At 45.2% G+C, this 25,487-nt stretch overlaps 2 protein-coding genes across 2 annotated transcripts in view; both read left to right on the top strand.

Moving 5' to 3' along the window:
* Positions 1-3,238, top strand: part of ZNF341 (zinc finger protein 341) — a 34,399-nt gene extending 31,161 nt beyond the window's left edge. The window contains exon 13 of the mRNA XM_087818792.1: positions 534-3,238. Coding sequence (XP_087674918.1) covers positions 534-1,063 — 530 coding nt within the window. The 3' untranslated portion in view covers positions 1,064-3,238. The remainder of the gene's footprint in view (positions 1-533) is intronic.
* An 8,876-nt stretch (positions 3,239-12,114) lies between these two features.
* CHMP4B (charged multivesicular body protein 4B) overlaps positions 12,115-25,487 on the top strand; it is a 35,510-nt gene continuing 22,137 nt past the window's right edge. The window contains exon 1 of the mRNA XM_016200657.2: positions 12,115-12,323. Within this exon, the coding sequence (XP_016056143.1) occupies positions 12,134-12,323 (190 nt within the window). The 5' untranslated portion in view covers positions 12,115-12,133. The remainder of the gene's footprint in view (positions 12,324-25,487) is intronic.

The following is a 25,487-nucleotide window of genomic DNA, read 5'->3' as shown; positions in this document are numbered from 1 at the left end:
ATTTGAGACAAGGAAAGGCAGGAGGGAAGCCTGAAGCTCAGAGAACAAGGCGTGGAGAGGGAAGGGGTGGTGCTGAGAGGTGAAGCGGTGGTCAGACTGCATGGGGCATTGTGGGAAACTTGGGGAATTATTAAAGGGTTTAGAGCAGGGAATATCATGATCCTTTATGTGTTTTATGAAGATGTCACTAGCTGCCCTGTAGGGAATGGTCTTAGGGGGCTGGCGTGAGGCAGGCAGACCAGAGAGGAGGGAGATGATGGAGCTGGGAAATTTAGCCAAGGTTTAGGGGCTGAATATACTGTTCCAGGCAGAGGGAAACAGCAAGTGCAAAGGCCCAGAAGCAGGAACCAGCTTGATGCATTTGAGGAGAGCGTGTGGCTGGGAGAATGTGGGAGATGAGACTGGAGGCAGCAGGGCCCAGATCACACAGATGCTTGTAGGCAAGCTGAGAGACTGGGATTTACTCCAAGCACAGGGGCACCATTGCAGGGTAAGGGTCTGGGTGCCTCTCACTGACTTCCCCTCCCCACCAGGCATGAAGCTCCACAAGTGCGCCCTGTGCAGCAAGTCCTTCAGCCGCCGGGCCCATCTCGCTGAGCACCAGCGTGCCCACACGGGCAACTACAAGTTCCGCTGTGCTGGCTGTGCCAAGGGCTTTTCTCGCCACAAGTACCTCAAGGATCACCGTTGCCGCCTTGGCCCCCAAAAGGATAAGGACCTGCAAGCCCGGCGGCCACCCCGGAGGAGGGCAGCCCCCCGCAGTGGCAGCAGTGGTGGGCACAAGGTGGTGACCCCCCTGCCTGACCCACTGGGCCTGGAGGAGTTGAAGGACACAGGGACTGGGCCAGTGCCTGAGACTGCCCCAGGCAAGCCACCATTCTCAGAGCCGGATGCTGTGCTGTCCATCGTAGTGGGTGGCACAGTGGGCAGTGAACCTGAGCTAGTAGTACCTGGGCATGCCGAGGGTCTGGGCCCCAACCTGGCGCTGGCAGAACTGCAGGCAGGGGCTGATGGCCCGTGTGCCATGCTTGCTGTGCCTGTCTATATCCAGGCCTCAGAGTGATGGACCCATGGCCCAGCCTGATGGCCACCTTTGGGCCCACAGCCTCTGGAGGCAAACTGGAGATCCTTCCCAATGGAAGTGAGCTGACAGCAGAAAACCTTTTGAAATGTCAATTATAAACCCTGGCCTGTGACTGCCCGGCTGTGTCCCCTATCCTTCTGGAAAGCCCTGTAGCATTCTGGGACCTGGGGCAGGGCTGCTTATGGCTTCCAGGCAGGGGTGATGGCAAGAGAAATGGCTGAACCTAAGTGGCCCAGGGTCTGGCTGGTCCAGGCTTGTGGTTCGGATGCCTAATAGAGAAGACAGGATGGTCCTGCCCACCCCCTCTGGGCTGCCTTGGGGGTGGCCTACAGTCAGGTTGCTCTTTGGGCAGCCTGACATGATCAGAGCCCTTATCTGCTATACCTTTTTACGTATGATTCCTCACAGCATCTTCAGAGGACTCTGTGATGTAGGCATTTAGGAGGCACTCGAGTGCTGTGGTTAGAGTGCAGCTATCAATCAGATCTGGCTTTAAATCCAAGCGCTGCCACTCACTTGCCGTGTGACCTTGGGTAAGTCACTTCACCTCTCTGAGCCCTGTGTTCCTTATCTGTACAATGAGGCTTATGACAACACTACCTCATAGGGCTGTCATGGGGATCTGGTATGATAAAATATACAAAGGGTTCACATAGTATCTGGCCCACTATGGAAAGTGCCCAATAAATGTTTTTATCAAAATGTGTGTCCACATGGCTCAGGCCCTAGCTTTGGCAGTTTTCTTCTTTGTCCCTACATGGCAGCATTTTCCCCTCCAAAGTGTGTGGGGACTGAGGGGTCCATGGCCCCTCACATAGGGCTTTGCTGCCCAATTAGCCATGGAGAGGTTTTGTGCTCCCAAAATGGCTGTTTTAGAACATAGCCCTTGGAAACACCAAGAAGAAGGAGTTTCTACTCGCTTTTGAAAATGCAGGATCCTGGGGCTTGCCCCCAAACCCTTTGGAATCAGAAACTCTAACTAGAGCCAGAGGTCCATCTTGAGCAGCTTCTGGATGGCCATAAATGCCCCTGCATCCAGCTTCCCCTTCCCCATCTGCAGCTAGTTCAGGGGTAAGCAAACCAGGCTCATTGGGAGGCTGGGAGAGAGAAAAGAGGCCTTGGCTGAGTTTCCTAATTTATTTTCACAACCACCCTACTGGGCCACATTGCCTCAGTTACAGGAGAAGAAACAGGCTCAGGAGGGGACAGAGGAGGATGTGGCAGAACTGTGCTGGGGCCCAGGGCTGGGGCTCAGAGCAAGAAGCCCAACTTCCTCACATCCACAGGAAAGGTAGGATGCAATGGGAGGGACAAATGAGTCAGTAGTATACTGCTGAGGGGGTGAGAGCTGAAAGTGTACCGAGGCTTCATAAAAGCCAAGAGGGACTGGTGGAGACAGGAAGCCTCTTCGGAGGATGTGAGCTGGGCCTTGATACAGACTGTATTTTTTGTTTGTTTTGCCAATACTCACCTGAGGATATTTTTTCCATTGATTTTTAGAGAGATTGGAAGGCATGGGGGGAGGGTAGGACATCGATGATTTCCTCCCACACTCACCCTGACAGGGACCAAGGAATGAACCTGCAACTCAGGTACATGCCCTTGACTGGGAATCAAACCCATGACCCTTTGGCGTGTGGGCCAGTTCTCTAACCAATGAGCAACACCGGCCAGGGCAATACAGAGTGTCTTAATGAATAGTTGGGGGAAAGCAAGGTTTCTTCTATAAGTGAGGCAATGTGACCCAGCAGGCTGACCAGAGATTTAGAGGCTGTGAGTAGATCATGATACTCGCTAATATGTTCAAGCTTCCACATGGACATATTATGGACACTGTACTAAGCCTCGTGTTTCACATCACTCAGCTCCCTTTGGTGAGAATTATTACTTTCCTTATTTTATAGATGAGGGAACAGAGGCACAGAGAGGAAAGTTCCTTGCCCAAGCTCAGAGCTAGTGAGTCACAGAGCTGATATTCAGGCTGAGGAGGCCTGTCTCCTTGTGCTGTTAGCCACTTTGTTCTATTGAAATATGGGTTGATAATGAATCGAAGATCCTTGGATGTGGAGTTAAGGACTTTGGACTTTACTCTCTATATAATGGACAAGTCATGGCAGGCATTAAACATTTTCAAAATTGTAACATTAAAGGAAATGTTAAAAGCCACATTTTCATCCTACTACAACTATTTTAGTTATATTTCTGCTTCTTCCTGTCAGTGTACACACGTGTGCATATTTACCGGAATCATGAGAATTAATGTTTACTAGGCACTATGCTGCACTTAGCATGTCGTAAGCACTTTGAGGTAGGTGCTATGTTTAATCCCATTTTATAGTTGAGATGAGGCAACAGGCACATTGAGGTTGAGCAACTCTAAGTCATACAGCAGTAAGTGGCAGAGCCAAGTCACAGAACATATCAAGATCAGGTCTAATATTTAATAGATGCAGAGTTGGACCACAGGGGAGAAAGCTGGGGCAATATTGGGGTTCCCATAGCAGGTAGGGATACTGAGGCCCAAGAAGGGAAGCCCTTAGTCAAGGATCACTCAGGACACCAGTGTTCCTTACAGAGCTCCAAGGTACTGGACAGAGTATAATGTAAAATGATTGTCCTGGGCATCCAGGGTCCCACATATTTTGGCATCAGGAAGAGCTGGGTTTGAATCCTGGCTCTGCCCCTTCCCAGCTGTGTGACTGTGGCAAGTCACTTCACCTCTCTGAACTTCCCTGTCTTCATATGTCAAATGGGGAGAATAAATAGTACCTACCCAATGAAGTGTTTTCACAGTTCAGAGAGAGAATTCAGGTAAAGTAAAGATCACAAATTGGCAGCCCATAGGTTGATTCCAGCCTACAGAGAAACTTCGTTTAGCTTTCACAGTGTTTGAAAAAATGAACCAACATTTAAAAATAATGAAATTTAAAACCTATTGCAATGGTGAAAGGTGAGATGCATTTCCTCTGTGTTAGGAACAAGACAAGGATGCCTTCTCTCATGACACCAACATTATGTTGGAGACCTAGCCAAAGCAATAAGGCAAGAAAAAGAAATGGTATAAGGATCAGAAAGAGTGAAATAATAGCAAGATGAACATATAAAATTTTACTATGTTCCCATATCTAGAAGCACTTAGAAAATTTAATTAAAATTGGGAGATTTCACCTAAAAATATGGATTTCTGTCTTCTAAAATTAAAATTGGGGTATCTCACAGTGAGGTAGCAGTCAGGTGAAGCTGCTAGCCAGGCCCTTTCAGTAGGCACATGCATTCCATATAGCCATAGTTGCTATTCTTCACTGTGTCTCCCTGACATTGCAGCTGAGTGTCAATTGCTACTTACTGTACTTATGTTGATTTATCTAAGAAGAGAGAAATATTTCTAATTTCCCATGTCTCTCAAAAGTGGGAAAACAGCCTTGGCTGGTTTGGCTCAATGGGTAGAGCATCGGCCTGCGCACCACAGAGTCTTGGGTTCGATTCCTGGTCAAGGGCATGTACCTCAATTGCGGGTTCGCACCCTGCCCCCCATAGGGGCAAGTGCAGGAGGCAACCAGCGATGAGTCTCTCTCACATCAATGTTTCTCTCTCTCTCCTTCCCTCCTTCCCTCCTTCCCCATCTTTCCCTCCTTCCCATTTTCTCTGAAAAGCAATGGAAAAAATACTCTGAGGTGAGGATTAACAACAACAAAAAAAGTAGAAAACAAGCTGGCTAGAGAAGATCACATGACTTCTCATTCTGCACCAATTTACTCATCCATCTTACTGTCTGAACTCTGTGGGTATATGACTTTAGGAACCCTATAAGTCCTGCTTCCTTTTCTCCCTACCCCTTCCAGTCCTCTATCTGCCTCTAACCTAACTCGCCTCTGTTTCTCTATCACTAAATGTGAGGAGTTGAGTTGTGGCTAACTTGACTGAGCACCAAGCCCTGTGCTCTGTGCCTTACTTACCTGTCATTGAGTCCTCAAAACATCTCTTGGAAAAAAGCTCTCATCATTCTCAGTTTATAGATGGAGAAACCAAGGCTCAGAGAGGTGTAGCAACCTTCCCAAGGAGTCACAGCCAGAATATGTAAAGCTGGGCTTCAAACATAGGACTCCAAAGTTCCTGCCTTGTTTTAGGGTCTCTAAAGCTCTCACCTGCTCTGATGAGCTGGCGTTTTATTTGGAACCACTTCTTCAAAGTTCCAATCCCTGTTCACCTCCTTGGCTACCACTATAATGTCCAGGCTACCAGCCTCTTTTGCATAGGTGACTGTATCAGCCCTCTCTTTGGTCTCCCTGCTTTCCCCCACCATAATCCATTCTCTTTCTCTCCTTTTTTTTTTTAATATATTTTTATTGATTTCAGAGAGAGGAAGGGAGAGGGAGAGAGCTGAAACATCAATGATGAGAGAGTTGTCATTGATCGGCTGCCTCCTGCATGCCCCTGACTGGGGATCGAGCCTGCAACCCGGGCATGTGCCCTGAAGGGAATTGAACCTCGATCTCCTGGATCCTAGGTTGATGCTCAACAGCTAAACCATGCCCGGCAGGGCCTTAATCCATTCTCTTGACAGCAGCCTGAGGGATCTTTCTAGAGCCTGAATCAGATTATGCCACTTTCCTATTTAAAACCGTCTAGTGGCTTTTGATCTCTCCCAGATGAATTACAGTATTCAGTTTTCCCTGTAGATGTCAAGGTACTATATGATGCGAACTTAGTCTCCTACCATCTTTTCTTCTCTCACTCCAGTCACACCTGCCCTCTTGCTGCTCCTCTATCATATAAGCTAGTTCCTGCCTTAGGGCCTTTGCACTTGCTGTTCCTTCTGTGTAGAATGTTTCCCGCCCCCTAGATTTTCACATGGCTGTCTCTCATTCCATTCACCTTTGTCCAAAAGTCATTCCCTCTGAGAGGCCTTCCCTGGCCAATCTGTCTAAAATAGCTCCCATCCCACCCCCATCACACTCTAGTTTCTTACACTGCTTTATTTTTATTTAGCATCCTTGACATTAGACATGTCTTTACTGTCTGTTTCCCTCATTAAAAACAAAAGGTCCATAAAGACAAGGTCTTTTGTCTGTTTTGTTCACTGATAATTATATAGTGCTAGAACTGCCCAGGAATTGCTAGATCAATATTTGTTGAATTAATAAACAACAGCACTTTGAGAGAACAAGGCCCTCTCTACCATCCCCCTCCTCCTGTCCCACAGGGGCCAAGGGTGAGTTTTCCCCAGTAAGATCTGGAATGTAGGCTGAGAAACCGCTGAACCAAAGCTCTGGAAGTTAATGTCTGCTATAAAGGACACTTCCATTTTAAGAGGGAGCTGAAACCATATGGGACAAATGACTGGAGGTGGCTTGAAAGTCTCAGTTGACAGAGCAGGTATCCTGTGTGGCCCAGGAGAACTGGTTGGACCAGTTTTGACTCCCCTGGGAAGGAGTGGAGGTGGCAACTACAGATGCTCCCAAACCCCAATGCTGCCAGCAAGTGACCCTCATGGATTCTCAAGGACCTGAAGGGTGTTGGTCAGGGAGGTTAGCAGATACCACCTCAGGGTTGGGGGTGACCCCCCTACTCTCCAAGGGTTGCTGATGTATGGTCAGGCATAAAACCCTGAGGCAGGAGGCAGAGACCCAACTTCAGGGTCTTTAGCCCTGTGTAGAATTAGAATAAGACCCAGAAAAGGAAAGGGTCTTGTCCAAGGTCTCATCATGGTAAGAATGAGTTCAGACCCAGCTCTGCTGCCCCCAGGTCACTTCTACCTCAGTCCATTCATTTATTCATTTGACAAATATTCATTGAGCACCTACTGAAAACTAAGTATAGTTCTGGCATTCATGGTACTTCATAAACCAAACAGTGATCTGTAGAGATCCCCTGTGGAAGAAGCAGAAGATAACCAACAAAGTAAATAAGCAAATTATATAATATGTTAGAAAGGGATGAATATTGTAGAAAAGGAGAAAATAGAGGAAAATAAAGGTCTTGGGAATGTGGGGTGGGGTAAGTTATAGAATTAGAAAGCCTCGCAAGTTATAAAAAGCCTCACTGAGAAGGAAACATTGGCCCTCTAGGGCACACTGCCTGTTGTATGGCCTGCGCATGCTCAGATAAATGGGTATGGAGTAGGCCCTGTAACCCCCCATTAGCTCAAGTGCAGGGGCCCCTCCAGTGCAAAATCTCCCACTCCCCACTCGCCCCTCTCAGGTTCTGCCAGGTCCTTCCTACCCCTATTCCTCAGGGAGGTCATACCTGCTCCCAGGCCCATCACACTTCATTTATTTATGGGTTTGTGTGTATGTATCTCTATTTGTTACTGGACAGGGGACCTGGCTCTGAGCAGGTCTGCCTAGGGTGAGCCAGTAGTGTGTGGGTTCTTGGCTTCGTGTAGGAAAGATTTCACAATATAAGTCCAGGTGACTTTGAGGGTACATTTATTAAAGCTGGGACAGTGAAACAAGGAAGGGCTTAACATGGAAGAAGCAACAGGAGAGCCTAGGCTGTGCTGCTTTAGCTCACAAGGAACTCAGAGAAAAGGGGGCCTTGGAGACAGGTTCAGGTGGTTAGCCCAGGGTAAGCCGCCACTGCCATTGCTCCCCTGGTTGCAAGTCTTTTGGGGTCCTCACAGCTTAGGAGATGCATGCCTGTGGGGAAAGAAGAGAAGGGAGGGGATGGTGCCAGGGTGCTCCTCAGAGAGACAGTTGCACTCTGAGGCCCTTTGTTTTAAGGATTTTATCTCTCTCTTGCAGGTGGGAATTTTAGGGGAGATCTCAGGAGAGGATTTCAGCAAAATATTTATTAGCTTTCCATGTGTGCCCTTTCAGGGTCATGGTCTCTACTAATTAGTCAGCACCAGAGCAGGGGCTCAGTCATTGGCCATTGCAGCTGGTCCAGATGTCACCCACCTGGTTTTGCTGCTTTTCTGGGCCCGGAGCTGAAATACATCTGAGGCCTAGATGTTAACTCGAGGGAGGTGACCTGTATCTGGCTGTAAGTTGCTTGACCAGTTTGTTCAGCTACCTGTCTCAGTTTCCCCATTCTATTTGCCAAGGAATTTTCCTAGCTTCTTACTATACTGTCTCACATTCATTTGTTCATTTGGATGTAGGCAATATTGCACACAGCTAAGCAGTTTGTCTTTACAGTAAGAACCCCAGCTCTGCTTTTACAAGCTGTTTGCCCTTACAAGTGTGACCTTGGGCAAGCTGTTTAACTTCTCTGTTTCTCTAGTACCTGCTGTATAAAACGGGGACAATAATAATGCCCACTTAATGTAGGCAAAACATGCAGGCTAAATGAGGTAAGCTCAGTGTCTTGCTTACCATGAAGTGCTCAATAAAGACTTTTTAATTTTTTTATTATTTTTTAAAATATGTCTTTATTGATTTCAGAGAGAGGAAGGGAGAGGGAGGGAGAGAGAGAGAAACATCAATGATGAGAGGGTCATTTTTTTTTTTTTTTAATATATCTTTATTGATTTCAGAGAGAGGAAAGGAGAGGAAGAGAGAGAGACAGAAACATCAATGATGAGAGAGTCATTTATCAGCCTCCTAGTCCACAACCCGGGCATGTGCCCTGACTGGGAATAGAACCCCAATCGCCTGGGTCCTAGGTTGACGCTCAACCGCTGAGCCACACCTGGGCGGGCAAGATTTTTTAAAATGTTTTTTTAAAAACTGATTTTAGAATGAGAGGAAGGGAGAGAGAGAGAGAGAAACATCAATCAGATTACGTGCCCTGACAGGGAATGGAACCTACGACCTTTCGGTGCACGGGAGGGATGATGCCCAACCAACTGAGCCACACTGGCCAGGGTCCTCTTGACATGTTTTTGATTTTTTTTTTAATATATCTTTATTGATTTCAGAGAGAGGAAAGGGGAGAGAGAGAGATAGAAACATCAATGATGAGAGAGGTATTGATCGGCTGCCTCCTGCATGCCCCCTACTAGGGATCAAGCCTACAACTCTGGCATATACCCTGATTGGGAATCGAACCATGATCTCCTGGATCATAGGTCGATGCTCAACCGCTGAGCCACGCTAGCCGGGCTTGACATGTTTTTAAAGAAGTTTACAAACATATGGCTGGATGTCTTTAGCCATGTGACCTTCCACAATTCCTACTTCTGTGGTCCTCAACTGTACAATGGAGATGGCATAGTAATGCTTATTTCATGGGGTTTTGGGGGATGGAGATAAGATGGGATTTTTGTATGCAAAGATACTTTGCAAACAAAAAAACCTGCATGTTTCTTTTGCCACTCTTAACAGAGAAAATTTTAAAATTGTGATATAACATGTATTTAGTAAAGTACATAAGGTATATAAAGGGCAGTGATCTCAAGTATAAAAACAGATAAATTTGTATATACCTATGTGAACACCACTGGATCATGATATAGAACCTGTCCAGGACCTCACAAGGGTCATTCTACCTGGGCTATACCACCCTTGCAGGTGACCACTAATCCAACTCCTATCACCCACCATAGATTTGTCTTGCTTGGTTTTGAATTTTGTATAACTGGAATTGTACAGCTTTTGTGTCTTGATTTCTTTCACTTAGCATAATATCTGGGAGTCATCCAAGTCATTGCATGCAATGTTCATTCTTTTCACATAGTTTTTAATGAGCTAATACCAGTCAGTCACAGTTTGAAAAGCTGTGCATTTGCCCAAGAGACCAGGAAAATGAAAGCCAGGGAAACCTAGGGCTCTCCAGTACGGAGCCAGTTCATCCTGTAAATCACTACTAAGGCAGCTGGATCCTCAGCCAAGATGGCAGCTACCCTGCCCAAATTTCACCCCTTCCGATCTCAGGCTCTAGGCAGACATCACAAATCTATCTCAGCATATTATTACAAGGAGTCCTGATACAGCCTCAAAATTCTTCTCAACCCAGCAATCCAAGTGGCCCATACCAACTGATTGGGGTTGGAAATTAGGATTAAATCTGAGTGTTCTGCTATCATATCGCCAAGATGTTTTTCTGGGTTCCCAAAGTTATGACAAGGGGCTCCACTATTATCTTCAGTTTACCCTCCAGCAATATAAGACTGATGGTGATAAGGCCTACAGGGTCTGCCTATTCATATATTCTTTGGGTCATGGCACAAGCCCAGCAAATGTTTTGCTACCTGTATGCCTGGTTGCAGCATGATTTAGATAAGAGGGGAGGGGGCCCTGTCTGGGTGGCTCAGTTGGAGCGTCGTTCCATATACCAAAAGGTTGCGGATTTGATTCCCCTTCAGGGCACATACCTAGGTTTTGGGTTTGATCATCAGTTGGGGGAGTAGGGGAGGCAACCGATTGATTCTTCTCTCTCATGTTGATGTTTTTCTCCACCCCTCCCCACTTTCCTCTCTCTCTAAGCATATCCTTGGGTGAGGATTAAAAAAAAAAAAAAAAAGAGGGGAGAGAGCAAATTGCTTAGATGTGGAGGGGTCATTGTACCCATAAGGTGGCTTGATTGAAGCCTCCTAGTTTTTAGTTTGATAAAAACATTGCAATGTCTTAATTACAAAACAAACACAAGTGTGACTTATATTTTACAATTTATGCTGCTGTGAATTCTTGACAATTCCAGCATGACTCTCAATTTGAAAAATTTCTTCCATCCTGGAATGTTGGGTGAAATAAATTCTCCCATTCTCTGAGAATGGTTACCTATATATGCAGGCTGGGATTATGGTAGATTACAACAGGAACAACAACATCTGAGAGATGTTTTTATTCACATATAGATCATAAGTCTGGGGAGGAGACAAGACTCATATGTGAAATAATAGAGAAAAAGTTCAGTTAAGCTATCATTTAGTTGAAACTCTGTTCCCAAGAAACTTCACATACTTAAGAGGTTCAGGAAGGAATAAAAAATGCCTTTGAGAAGTCATGTTTTTCTTCATTGGCAATTGGAAGCAGCAAATTAGAATGGTGGGCTTGGGGAAATATTGGCTATTACTCGAAGCCTCCCTGCTAATGGATGGTGAAGTGATTCTTGACAGCAACTGAGAAGGGAAAACAATGATATGTGGCCCCACATCCAGCTGGGCCTGCGTAATGCGGGGTGTAGGGGGGTAGATCTTCAATACTTCTACTTTTGAAAGTTCTGGGTCTCTTCCTGGTTTAATTTTTGTGCACAATGATGACCCAAAATATGCAGGAATGAATACATATTTTTGAGCACCTACTATGCTAGAGCTATGCTATGTAAGCACTTTACATTCCCTAGCTTGAATGTGGTCCCGTTATCGTGGCTGGTTTACAGTTTCCGCAAAAGAGGTACACAGAATAGAGGAAGCAACCTGCCCAATAAAGTATTCAAAGTGAGTTTTGAACCTCTGCAATCTAACTCCAGTCCCAAGGCTGTTATCCTCTACTAGGTTTCGAAGAACCTATTAGGTGAATAAAAAGTAGAAAGGCATTCCAGGGAGAGGGCACAGCAAATGCAAAGAGAAGGCCAGTAAGTTAAATTGGTTAATCACGCAATTTCTCAGTCTTGATTACTCACCTACGAAATAGGAATAGTATTATCTGTCATAAGCTTGTGACAATTAAATGTGATAATGTATATAAGCACTTTTCATAATGCCTGGATCACAGAATGTGCATAATGTTAATTATTCTTTTTAAAAAAATACTATTATTTCTCTTTCTGTCCTTCCCCTACAGAGAGGGTTCCGAAAGACACTACATTTCCCAGCATGCCACCTCGCCCTTTGACCCTAGAAAGACCAAAACTACGCACCGCCGGGAGCCCCAAACCGGAAGACTATAGCCTCCCGGCATCCCGCGCGCCTTTCTCCATCAGATTTGCCGCACAGTCAGCGCGTTGCCCACCGGGAGTTGTAGTAGGTGGCGCGTTGCCCTGACGCCAGCCGGGCCGGGCGTGGGGGCCTATGGGAGGTGGCACAGCCGGGCCCAGCTGCGGGGCGGAGGCGGTGGAAAGGCCTGCGGTTGCAGGGAGCTACTGGGCCGGGAGCGGGCGCCGGAGCCGAGCCGAGCCGAGCCGAGCCGGAGGGGACGGCGCAGGCCGGCGCGGCCAGCAGCAACCATGTCGGTGTTCGGGAAGCTGTTTGGGGCGGGAGGGGGTAAGGCTGGCAAGGGCGGCCCGACCCCCCAGGAGGCCATCCAGCGGCTGCGGGACACCGAGGAGATGCTAAGTAAAAAGCAAGAATTCCTGGAGAAGAAGATCGAGCAGGAGCTGACAGCGGCCAAGAAACACGGCACCAAAAACAAACGCGGTGAGTCGGCCCGGCCCCCTTAGGCTCCTCTCAGCTCCCCGGGCCCGGACTCCACCTTCGTCCGACGCGCCCCGGAATCTGCTAGGATCCTAGACATCCCCGTCAGACCTCTCCGGAGCCTTTCCTCGTATGGGGCTCTCCCGGTCTGAGTCCTGTCAGTGTCTCCCCGGGCCTTGGACTTCACCATCACACTCCTTCCGAGCCCTCTCCTCTCAGGCTTCCCCGCTTTACCAGGCCCCTTCAGGCCCTGTTTCCACAACACTTTCTTCTGCCCTCACTCCTTTTCTTTCTCTTCCGCCTCTTCCTCCTCCCTCTGGACTGCCCTCACCCACCCTTCCCAGGTACTACTGCCGCCTCCCTAACACTTGTTTGCTGGTCCCACCCCAGTCCCTCTGCGGAGTCCATGAGCTGACCCTGGCCTTCTTCCGCTGTCTGACTCAGAGTTTTCCTTGAGAAGCCTCCTTGACGGAGATAAAAGGGAACTGGGGGAGAGGAGAGCGCTGCTTCCGGCCCTCTTCACTTGCTGAGTGTACTTGAACAAGTTACTTTTCGTCTTGTCTCATTTGCCCCATCCATCAGCCAGGGTTTGGCCTCCATGAGGCCTAAAGTGCCTTCCAGCTCAGTGATTCACTTCATGGTGCTTTAGAGCCAGGTCTTATCAGAGTTTCTCAAAAGTCAAGTCTTCACCCGGCGTGTGACTCACCGCTTTCCCATCCCTCTCTACCAGAAATAGGGATTCCATTCCGCCATTGGCCAGGACTCGTCCTGTCCCCACTGCTGTGTTTAAGGGCAGAGATATTGAACCTCCAGGCACTTTACTTCTTGTTGTGTGGTTTTCTGGGTATGCTTTGTATTCTTAAGTGAGGCGAATGTGAAAATGATTTAATAACTGTGAAGCAATTTAGACGTGATTTTTCTTGTCACGGCAATATGAGAGTGAACCACGCATAGGGTGAGACCCTCCCCCTAAGGGGGTAAAGGTGAGAGGGGTTGAGGATCTCTACAGATAAGTTATTTAACTCCAAGTCTGGTAGTCCTTAGCCCTGTGACCTTGAGCTAGTTAATTTAGCTCTCTGAAAGGAAGATCATGAATTTACAGTGCCCAGCGCATAGTAGGGGCTAAATAGATGTTTTCTTCCTTTTAACAGAAGAACAAAATAGCCTATCTTGAGGATGCTGCTCTGTCAGTAGTCAACAAATCCTTTGGAAATTCTTTCCATGTCCTTAACTGCATATACAGTATTCATAGGGTGAAGAGTACCCAGCTTCCACTCAAATAAGGGCGAAGACAGAGACAGGAAAATAAACGAAGAAACTATTGTCTAGTTGTGATGTGCTAGGGGGGAAAAATATCTGACGGGGAGTGGTGGGGTGGGAAGGGGTGCCACTTTAGATAGAGTGGTCAGGGAAGTCCTCTTTGGAAAGGTAAGTTTGTTCCTTGAGAAGGAACCAGCTCTATAAAAATCTAGGGGAGGGGCCTTTCAGGCAGGGAGAGCAGCATAGGAAAAGGCCCAGAGGTTGGCTTGTTTTAAGAGACAGTCCTCTGTTTCTAGAATGTAGTAATTGAAGGGGAGAGTGGTGTGAAATAAGGGTATGGGGAGTGGATCTTGAATTTCCTCATAAAGAGTTTGGATTTTATTTCAAGTGGATGGAAAGGTGTTGTTGGAGGGTGTTCTGCAGGAGGAGCCTGTCCTAATTGTTGATAATAGTTTTTTTGTTTTTTTAAAAATATATCTTTATTGATTTCAGAGAGAGGAAGGGAGAGGGAGAGAGATAGAAACATCAGTGATGAGAGTCATTGATCGGCTGCCTCCTGCAGACCCCCGACTGGGAATTGAGCCCGCAACCGGGCATGTGTCCTGACCGGGAATAGAGCTGCGGTCTCCTGGGTCCTAGGTTGATGCTCAACTGCTGAGCCATGCCTGGCCAGTCTTGATAATAGTTTTAAAAACACCATCTGGCTGCTACTTGGGAAATAGACCTGTGGAGGGGATGAGAGTGGGAGCAGGGAGATGAGTGAGAAAGCGGTTGCAGTCATCTGTGGCCTACACTCCAGTTGTAGCTCTGAAGTTGGAGAGTAGGGTCAGATTTTGCTGTCTCTAGGTTTTTTCTTGGATGACTCAATCAGGATTCTCTGTTGTTCACGGTAATTAGAGTCATTGTTTTTACCAGTCTGCATTTGGGAATGCTTTGCTCATTGCAGGGTTGCAGTTCTCCTGTGATCTTTTGGTCTGGAGTTAGTTTTCTGCAGTTTTAGAGGTGATTGAATTGGCTTTCAAGAAGCTTGGAGAGAGGCTTCCAGCAGACTATGGAGCACCAATCTCAGTTATAACTTTGCTGAAACCAGTCTGTCTTCTTGAGTTTGCCCTTCTTTTTGGTATCCTCTGGGGGAAAGGTCTTACCTGCTTATTGGGATAGTGCTGTGGGGTATTAACACCACTACATACCACTCATTTAGTCACTTATTGACTTGATACCGTGCTGGGACCTAGAGAACCAGAGATGAAAATACACTGTGCCTGTCCTCCAGGGACTCAGGATTGGAAGTGTGTAGTTTTGTTTTGTTTTGTTTTTGTGTGTGGGCGGAGGGGTGGGCGGGGCAGAGAGAGGGGAAGGAAACATATCAGTGCTGAAACATGAGTGTGTACTTGGGGCCAATGCTAAAGAGGAGAAGGTTCCTGTCTGGAGGGGGAGGGCAAAGGAGGCTTCACAGGGGAGGGAGATGTGAGCTGGGTCAGCAAAGAATTTGGGGAGCTGTGAGAGTAGCAGGACAAGTAGATAATACGGGAGTGCCTGTAGCCTTCAGACCTTGACCTGGAGATGGTGAGGAGCCATTGGCTGTCTTGAAGAGACAGATCAGCTTGGATTTTTGAAAGAACACTCCAGCAACAGCATAAAGTAGGGAGTGTAGACCAACCGGAAAGTGACTGGAGGTAGGGATCCAGTTATGCATAAGGGTACAGTCTCATAGATATGGATTTGAGCAGTAGCTTTGTTACTAGCTGTATGTGCCTTGGGCAGGTTACTCTGCACCTCAGGTTCCTCCTCTATAAATAAAGTACTAGTATCTACCTTATTGGATTAAATTATGCTATACATGCAAAGCGCTTAGTACAATGCCTGCCATATGGCAAGTGATCAATAAATGCTTGCCGTTATCATTATTATAAGACTTGTAATTATTCAGGAGGGAACAAAGTGCCTAGTGTAGAAGCATGGAAAACTTAAATGAGAAGAAATACACGTCAGAGACTTTTCTGAAGGAGAATCGGAAGAGGCCTGGTGGTAGATTAGAACTGGGGGCAGGATGAAGGAGAGGCAGTTGAGGACAGTTCCCAAGTTTACAGCTTGGACAGTGGTTGGAGGGTGATACCATTAACCAAGATGGGAAACACAGAGGAGGAGCAACACTTCATAATGGTCTAGTTCTTTGAAGTTTGTAAAAGTCCGTTTTGACATGAGTCTCAGCACCCACTGAGACTGAGTTCCGTGAGGAACGATGTGATAGTCATATTCATGGCTGTGTGTCCTGCACCTGGCACAGTGCCTGGCATGTGGTTAATACTTAGTAGTATTAAATGAATGAAAACAATCTTGTGTGTTCTCTTGTTATTCCCATTGTAGAGAGAGGAAAATGAGGCTGGAGAGACAGCGTAGTGACTCAGAGACTAGTTTTTCTGGTGGTTGTGGGCATCTTGTGTTCCGTGTACTCCCATGTTGGCTAAAGGTGTCATTATGACCTTTGTCATTGCTCAGCTCATTAAACACCCACCTGTGCAAGGTGTGGTGCTGAGTGGGAGAAAAAAAGGTGCAGTAGGACCAGGCCTTGCCCTGTGGAGAGTATAGCCAAATGTGGATGCTATCTTTATGGCATACACGTTGGAAAGATGATAAATTGTCCTTTGAAACAAACCTCTGAAGCTCAAGTAGATTATTTACAATGTGCAAGTGTGTTCCAGGCAGTGGTTTCAGTTAGAGGATTAGAGCAAAATTTGGATTGCAAATTTTTTCCAAATTTCTTTTCCTTTCCCTTAGTCATGCATTTACTTTAAAAAAAAAAAAAAGTTTGTTTTTATTCATCTTTAGAGACAGAGGAAGAGAGAGGGATAGAGAGATAGAAACATCGATGAGAGAGAAACATCGATTGGCTGCCTCCTGCATGTCTCCCCACTGGGGATTGAGCCCTAACTGAGAATGGAACTGGTGGCTTCTTGGTTCATGGGTTGACACTCAACCATTGAACTACACCAGCCAGACAGTCAAGCATTTGTTCTTAAGCACGAAGCATGTGGTAGGCTCTTAAACTGTGTCCTAGGCCACATACTCAGTGCTGGGAGCTCAGTACTAGGAATGTAGAGACGGGAGACATGTTTGTTCCCTGCCACCCAGGAGACTTATATCATCACTTTCCTTTTGTTATTTATTTATGCTTTTCAGAGAGAATGGAAGGGAGGGGCGGAGAGAGAGAGAGAGAGAAGAAAGAAAGAAAAGAAAGAAGAAGGAAGGAAGGAAGGAAGGAAGGAAGGAAGGAAGGAAGGAAGGAAGGAAGGAAGGAAGGAAGGAAGGAAGGAGAAGAAAGAAAAGAAAGATGTTAGAGAGATACATCTATTGGTTACCTCCCCTCCCGCACGTGCCCCTACCAGGGCTGGGGATCGAGCCTGCAACCCAGGTATGTGCCCTTGGCTGGAATCGAACTGAGGACCCTTTAGTCTCTGGGCCAACGTTCTAATCTCTGAGCCAAACCGGCCAGGGCTCACTTTCCTGTTACATAAAGTGGAAATTATATTCATTTCACATGACTTTATGGCGAGGATTAGCTAAGATAATTTATGAAAGAGTGTGGTACTTTATGGATATTGAGTAAGTATACTTTTGTAATAAAGTTATTGTTGATCAGACTTCTTTGGTTTGATTATGAAAATGGAAATGTTCTTTCACTAAGAACTAGATGGAAAGCAGGATTACAGTCTAAGTGAAATGACAAAATCACTCAAACTTAGGTCTTTTTTTGGTATTTTTCTAAACAGTGTCCTATAGATTTCCTTCCTAAGAGGGATGATCAGATATCAGAGATTTGTTTCTTCTTAAGGCATTGTAACTAGCTATGAAATATCTACCCTAGGTGGTTCCGATTTTCCTTTCGTCCTGTTTTAATAAAGATGAAAACAGTTTGTAAAAAGGATCATAATTTAATTTAACAAGAGAATTGTGTGAGATTGGGAAATGGAGACTGGGTATCTCAAACACCCTATACTGGTACATTTCTTTGGATTTATGGATGCAAATCAGTTCATTTACAGGTTAATTTAGGTTCAGCTGAAAATGTCTGATCGATGCAGAGAGGCCAGGAGCTCACGGGAAATTTGTCTTCATTAAGCCCTGCTCATTGCTGGAGCCAGGTGGCTCGCTCATGTTTAATAAAGTTGCTGTAAAACATTAATATGTGGGAAGATATCTTAATAAGTTGAATTTATAGTGAACGTAGCTTTTTGGTTCTCTGGAATCAAGGTATCAGGTTGAAAATCACAGCATCTTAATGGTACATATGCCAACAGGATCTCCTCTCCCAGAAGCTCAGGGATGGAAAACCTGAAACCCACCTGGGGAATTGAGCAGTGGGAATTTCCCTTGGTGACACTTAAGTTTCTTGTTTGAAGAAATGGTTGGCTAGATTGGGTTTGGTTTACTACTTAAGACAGATGGAATATCAGAGAGGCCTTATGTGTTGTCTGTCCAAACATGCTGGCGCCTTTGATTAAAATGACAAAATCTTTTTTTGCCCCATTTGGCAGTGAGATCAAATATTTTTAAGTGCCTGCCAGTGGATTTATAATGTGATTTGAAATTCAAGATAGATTTTGTTTGGAAGTTTAGCTAAATGTGAGGACCTTTGAACTGGACTCTTTTGTTCAGGGAACTTTTGAGTTGTCCTGAGTCAGGTTTGAGTATGAAGAATGAAGCCTGTGAGGATGTGTGTGAGTGTACATTTCTGAGGCAGAAAGCTACCAGCTGCTTTGTTTACAGTCATCCAGAGCCCTTAAATGGAGCCAGGGCCAGCTGGGAGGAGGGGCGGAGCTCTTGGGGCCTTGAGGAGTTACTTTGGGTAGGAAAGATTTATGAAAACATAGTCCTCTTGCCCAGGATTGTTTTATGCTGTGCCACTGTTTTAAAAAGTGAGAGAGAGGATATTAAAAAACAACTTTATATTGATCATTTTGAGGACGGCTATATTTAGACGGAAAATTTAAGCATCATAACAGGGAAACAACTACAGATGTAGTGGGATATAGTACTACCCTGTTTTAAGGTATTTGTCTCAAGTCAGCAGATGTTTATTGAGTTTCTTCTGAAAGGACAGAGGCAGCATATTGTATGGTGTAGGCAAAGATTTCTTAATTTGAATGCCAGCTTAACCACTCACAAGCAGTACCTTGGCATTTACTTACTCACTCTGAGTCTCAGTTTTCCCATCTATAAAAGGAATAACAGCAATTCTTAGGGTTCTTGTGAGGATATGGAATAAGTCACATATATCACATACTGATATATGTGAAGTACCTGTCACATAGGAGGGACATAAATGTTTCCTTGGTTTCCCAGGTATAGTCTTAGGCACAATAAGGGATGTAAAGATCGCTGAGACACTACCTTCTCCCTATAAGGGCTCACAGTTCAATGAGGAACACACACCTGTACAAGTAACTGCTAAAAGGCAAAAATTGTGGTAAGTGTAGAGATGAAGTGTTAGAGGAAAACACTGAGCAAGAAGAGATTAATTCATCTCTGAGGGTTGGCAGGTTCATCTCACCAAGATACCCATCCAGTACCCAAATTCCCTTTGCAGTATTCCTGCCAAGTAATTAATCTCTGATTGAACCTCTCCACTGACAGGATTTATATTAGCTCTATCCGCCCACACTACAGCATAGTCTGTCTTTGGACAGCTTTGAGTATAAAATCACCTTATTTGGAACTGAGATCTGTCTTCCTGTAGTGCTACCTCCTGTACAGATTGGGGTGGTAGCTCCATAGAAGCAGCTTGGGGTGTTGGAGAGAAGGTGGGATCTGGAGTTAGAAGCATGGGGGCAATTCTGAGCTCTGACATAGTGAACTGTGTTTCTTCTTTTGGGAAAAGAGATTGCTCGTTCTGCTTTTGGGGACCTCAGAGCACGTCTAATACTCCTTTGACAGGACAGATCAAGGAAGATGGTGCTTATCTCTCAAGACTGCACTTCCCTAGGACAGATCTTCTCTCTTACATTGACTGTTCTGTTGCCTGGTGTTTCTGTTCTTTCCTTGTTACCCTCCCCTGGACGTTCTCCTTCTCATAAGTGTTGTTCTTAAGGTGTGTAGTGGGCATAGCGAATACTCTGAATATTCCAGCCAAGGTCTGATCAGCACAGCTCAGAACATGCAAGACTAGCCATTTGTTTAGGATTTAATTTGGTTCTGTGTGCTGTAATTCCCATATCACTTAATCAGTTTTTTTGGTTTTTTTGAAAAGCAGTTATACTTCACTGTGGCCTTTCGTTGGTAAAGGAACGAGCATCTGGCAGCCCCTGAAGATTGTTTGGTTCTTCTTCAGGAGTCTTAGCCGAGGGATTTAAGTTCTTAACAAGAACATCTGGCTGGGTTGGTTCTCCCATAGCTGATATTTCTAGCTCTGTCTCCTCCCTCTTCCTTGCAGGGCAAAGCTGGCTGGAAGGCTTATTTGAGGAATTCATGAAAACCATACTTCTCTGTGGTTGTGGCTGTTTAGCTCAAAAGGTTAGTGGTATGGTATGGTAGAAAAGGTGTTGGGCTTGGGATCAGAAGACCTGAGTTTACATGTCACCTCTGCCACTTACTAGTTTTATGAGCTGGGGCAAATCTCATATTTCTGGGTATCAGCTTCTTTGGCTGCAAAACCAGGATACTATACAACTTTGTGGTCTGTGGGAACATTTGGGAAATTGTTAGAAATGCAGACTGTCAGGCCCCCCCCAGACCTGAAGCAGAAGCTACATTTTTATGAGATCCCCGGTTGTTTGTATACACATTAAAGTTTGAGAGACACCTCTCTGTCATTATTGTGGGGATTAAATGAGAATGTTGGGCATTTTTCACATGTCCAGACCAGTATTTATTCCTGGGCACTCAAGATGATGTTTCCCTGATCAGTTTGCTCACTCTTTTTGTTACTCAAAGATTGAACTCTAGTCCAGCTCACCCTATTTCCAAATACCTTCAGTTACCTCCAAATCTGATGTGACCTCAGAACAAGGATGGTTTTAGTAGAAGTTCATCTTCTCCCTCTTGAAAAATAACTTGAAGCACATGTCCTGCTGATTGGGTAACAACCTTTTTCATGAAAGATGACAGTCATTGGGATAACTGACATTCAGTCAAGCGTTCTGTCATGAGGACCCACTGGTTATCATGCACTGGCAACCCCAATAATAAGTTAGAGAAAATTCCCATCCTCAGGGAGTACCATTGCCTGGTGGGGTGTACCAGTTACTAAGGAAAGAATTTCCACCCAGTGAGCCTTGTGTAGAGTGCCGTAAGAACCATAGGGGAAGAGGAATTAACATCCCTGACGTGTCAGCGGGGGGGGGGGGGGGGGGCTAGGCAATGCTTTTTTAAAAATTACATATTTTTCTATCAGAAATGATTTTTTAAAAATATTTTTTTTATTGATTTCAGAGAGAGGAAGGGAGAGGGAGAGAGAGAGTTGAAACATCGATGAGAGAGTCATTGATCGACTGCCTCCTGCACACCCCCCGCTGGAGATCGAGCCCGAAACCCGGGCATGCGCCCTGCCCAGGAATCGAACCTCGGTCTCCTGGATCCTAGGTTGATGCTTAACAGCTGAGCCATGCCTGTTGGGCAGAAATGTTTTTTGTTTTTTTTTTTTAATGAGTTCTGATTTCCTTGTTCAGCAGCTTTGTGGTTGTTTCCTATGACATTGCTACTGTTTATATGACATTGCTACTGTTCTGATCCACCAGTTTTCTACATCAGGAGGGCCAGGTGTTCTCTTGAGTGCCTGTTCTGTGTTAGGAGCCATCTGAGATGCTATGTGAATTTCCAGGCAGTGAAAAAGACAGCCTACCCAGTGGATCTTACAGTGAACAGATCTGTGGTTCTCTGGCTCTCTCAGAGGAAAAAGTTAACACAAGTAGCTTCTCAGGTGGGAGAGCGGGCAGTAAGGACATTCCGTCATCAAACTTGCCCTGTTTGATTCTATAAGATGACATTGTTTTTGGATTTGGGGATGATAGTGAATTTTTGAGCAGGGATTCCTAGTTGGGTTAAAATCCAGCAAAGAACATTATCTTCTTTTCAGCCTTAAAAAGAACCAGAGAAACACCTCCCCCCAAAACAAACAAAATAAACCAAAAAAAACAAAAAATGGGCATCAAGGGTGCTTGGCCTGGGGGCTTGGCACAGACTGCTGAGGAAATTTCCTCCCGTTGAACACCAAGGACAGTTGAGTTTGCTCAGAGCTAGGAGACCCAGATCAGTCCCAAGTGTGAGGCCCTGCCTTACAGTCCTGCTCTCAGGAGGCCTGTACTCTTGGTGGGGGATAAACCCAGGGCAGGAGTAATTCGCGTCCAAAATTGGCTGTAAGTACCACCCACAGGAACACCCTAAATGGAGCTTGGTAAAGATTTGAAGAAGGGAGCAGTTTAGGGTTGGGGGTGACAATGTGATCCTTCCAATTAGTCCTTAAAGGAGTAGGCAGCTGTGGGGTGGTGTGGGGTACGGGTTGGGTGTAAACACTCATGTTGGTATATGACATCACCTCAAATCTAGAGTTACAACTGAAAGTTGCAGAAGAACATTTGCTTTCATCTAGTTGTGTTTCGTAAAAAGTAGTGTATTTGAGAAAAGGAAGCTAGGATTTTGAAACAGATTTAGATATTGTGCACTGTTTAGGGCCTCTGATGTTGAGATCCCTAATTTTGGGGGGTATTAGTGCTGTATAGACATTTGCATTTCATTTCAGAGAGAGTAGAAGGGAGAGAGAGAGAAACATCGACGTGGGAGAGACGCATCAATTGGTTGCCTCCCACATGCACCCCGACGGGCCAGGGATCGAGCATGCAACCTAGGTACGTGCCCTTGGCCAGAATTGAACCTGGGACCCTTCAGTCCACAGGCCGATGTTCTAACCACTGAGCCAAACTGGCTAGGGCCAGATGGTCCATTTTTAAAGTAGGTAGCTAGAAACTTGCTTCATTCATAAGTTGATTGATAAGTATATGTTAACTTGAGCTGTGTGCCATATACTGTGCTAGTTTACTTGGTAAATGCAGATGAAGACAGGTCATTGCCTCTGAGATGCTCACAATCTAGAGTGACAGACCGGTAAACAGATGTAATCAGGATACCGTGTGATCTGTTCTAGAAGCATATTAAGAGTTCAGAGTATAGGATATACAGTGGAGTGTGTGTATGTGTGTATTGCTTGAATCTGTGTTTTAGTAAATAGTCATTTTGGAGAGTTCTAGAATATTCAAACAGAAGGGAGCTCAAAATGTATGAGTGCTTGAGACTGAGTTAATAGGAAAGATTTTGAGAAAGAAAAACCAGGAACATGGCAATACATGCTGTGCTTTTATTTTTTTGTTTATTTATTTAAAGTACGTTTTCATTGATTTTTTTTTTTTAGAGAGCAAGGGGGTAGAGAGAGAGAGAAACATCATCGTGGGAGAGAAACTTCAATTAATTGCCTCCCATATGCACCATGTCCAAGGACCGAATCTGCAGCCTGGGCATGTACATTACTTTTAAAAAGCATTTTATTTGAATAGGAAGCCCTTTCGGGGGGGACATAAGAATGGATAAATATTTGGCTGGGGTTAGTCATAAAACAATTAGCTTTAGAATACTAAGTTTAGAGGACAGCTTATTCTGATAATTATTACAAATTTGCTTCTCTACTTCCTTCAAAAGAAGTAGGGACTAATAAACAGGAGAAGTGGATTCTTTACTATCTGCATATGCAAGAATTGTAAGTTTCTTGTTTGTAATCTCTATAATACCTGATAGTTGTAAAAGCAAAAATAAGACTTGTACATGTGTGTAGCCTGGCTGCTGTTCTCTGGAGAGGTTTGAAGAGAGGGGTTGTTACTTAGAGGAGGCCACCTGAAAGAATCCCCATTAGGGTGAAGATTTTGATCAACTCAGTGTTCCCAGAATTCATTAGACTTGGAAATGTTGACTGACAAGGGTGACATTTAAATCTCAAATGATTTCTAATTTCTTAATTCTCCTTCAGGTGGGTCATTTGCTTTCCCCTCTCCAGAGCATTTTCTCGCTTTAGAATCTGGGCAGTAAATGGTTGCAGGTTCTTAGCAAGTCTGGAGTAGATTTGGTTGTTGAGTTGTAATGGGCTCTGATAGTCTTCTGTGACCATGTCCAAGGAAAGAACTAGTATCAGCCTGGCATTCAGCTTTTGCTCTTAGCAGACAGGGCTGTAGGGCTGGTGGCTGTAGACAGCTCTTCTCATGCTTAGATTTTAGAGGTAATTTTGGAGGTATAAAGGACAGATGGTAGCGTAGAAACACATTTTCTTGTTATTTCTTCATTCTAAAAAAGTTATATTTCAAAGTAAATTTTTTGAGGGGAGAAAAATCTTCAGAAAATGAAAACATTCCCCCATCTTCGGGAAATGCCAGGCACTTTACAAACTTGATCACTTTTGATTTATTTCTACAGTTGCATGCATTAAGTGGTATTACACCTCACCCCCACCCATTAGAGATGAGAAAGCTGAGGTTCAGATTACATGAGTCACAGTGCTGACCCAGAAGCCTTGGGCACCCTGAGGTGGGCTGCATCACAATGGGTTCTGGTATCTTTGATGTTCTCATAAGGCCAGGACTCTGTAGCCTTTAGTGCTTATAACTTATCAATGGACAAAATCCTGTCATTGGAAATTAATTTTTATAACATTCCCTCCACAATGTGAACACCTGTTATTCTTCAGGGAAAATACTTCACATTTGTACAGGGTTTTATGGCTTCTAAAGCACTTTCACATACATGACCTTATTTTGAAACTTGGGACGCTTTATAAGGTAGATAGGACAGGGTGTGATTTTTAATCCCATTTTGCAGGGGAGGAAACTAAGGCTCAAAGCAATTAAGTGGTTTTCTTAGGGACTTTCAAAGCTAGAACCCTTCATTAGGCTCCAATTCTAGTGCTTTCCTGTACTGTACTGCCTACCTCTTATTAATGTGCAATCTCATATTCCCTTGCCAGCTTCAGCAAGGCTATGTGTCAATAATGGTTGTGGGTCAGGTCAAAGTGGACAAGATTGGGGGCCCTTAGAGTGAATGGCTCATCTTATACACGGTGGGACTAGTGCCAGAGAGAAGACCAAGTGGAGACTGTTCATATGTGTCCAGAATGGCTTGAAAACCTTTTTCACTGTATCATTTACAGTCTGCTACAACATTAGCACTATGTATTTCCCAGGCTGGTTTCCATTTCTTTACCACAATAAGCTAGTTTTCTCAATGGCCTCTAAAGCAGTGTTTCTCCACCTTGGCATTATTGACATTTTAGACTGGATAATTCTTTGTTGTGGGGGGCTGTTCCTTGTATTGCAGGATGTTTAGCAGCATCCTTGGCCTAGACTCACTAGATGTCCATAGCACCTCCTCTCCAGTTTTTGTTTTTAATATATCTTTGTTGACTTCAGAGAGAGGAAGGGAGAGAGATAGAAACATCAATGATGAGAGAGTTGTTGATAGGCTGCCTCCTGCACACCCCCCAGTGGGGATGGAGCCCACAACCTGGGCATGTGCCCTGACCAGGAATCAAACCGCGATTTCCTGAATCATAGGTTGGCGCTCAACAACTGAGCAAACGCTGGCTGGGCCTCCTCCTCTCCAGTTTTGACAACCAAAAATGTCTCCAAAAACTGCTTATTGTCCCCTGGGGGACAAGAGCTCCTAGGGTTGAGAACCGCTGTTCTAGGGCTGGTGAAGACCCACAGGTGCAGCTCTAGAGCTTCAGAGGCTAGCCTAAGGGTGAAGGGTCTTAAAGAGCAGAGCTGGGATGACCCAGGAGAGTACTTTTAATCCTACCTTTTTATTGTTCTGCTGAGCAGACCAAGATCTAGAGACAGCTCAGGGCCTTCTGGCTCTACTTTCTGAGAGTCTGTCTAG

Source organism: Miniopterus natalensis, chromosome 7 (assembly GCF_054644295.1).
Source record: "Miniopterus natalensis isolate mMinNat1 chromosome 7, mMinNat1.hap1, whole genome shotgun sequence".
In the NCBI taxonomy this organism is placed as follows: domain Eukaryota; kingdom Metazoa; phylum Chordata; class Mammalia; order Chiroptera; family Miniopteridae; genus Miniopterus; species Miniopterus natalensis.
The sequence above is the reverse complement of the archived record's forward strand: the minus strand, read 5'-3'. Positions and strand labels throughout refer to the sequence as shown.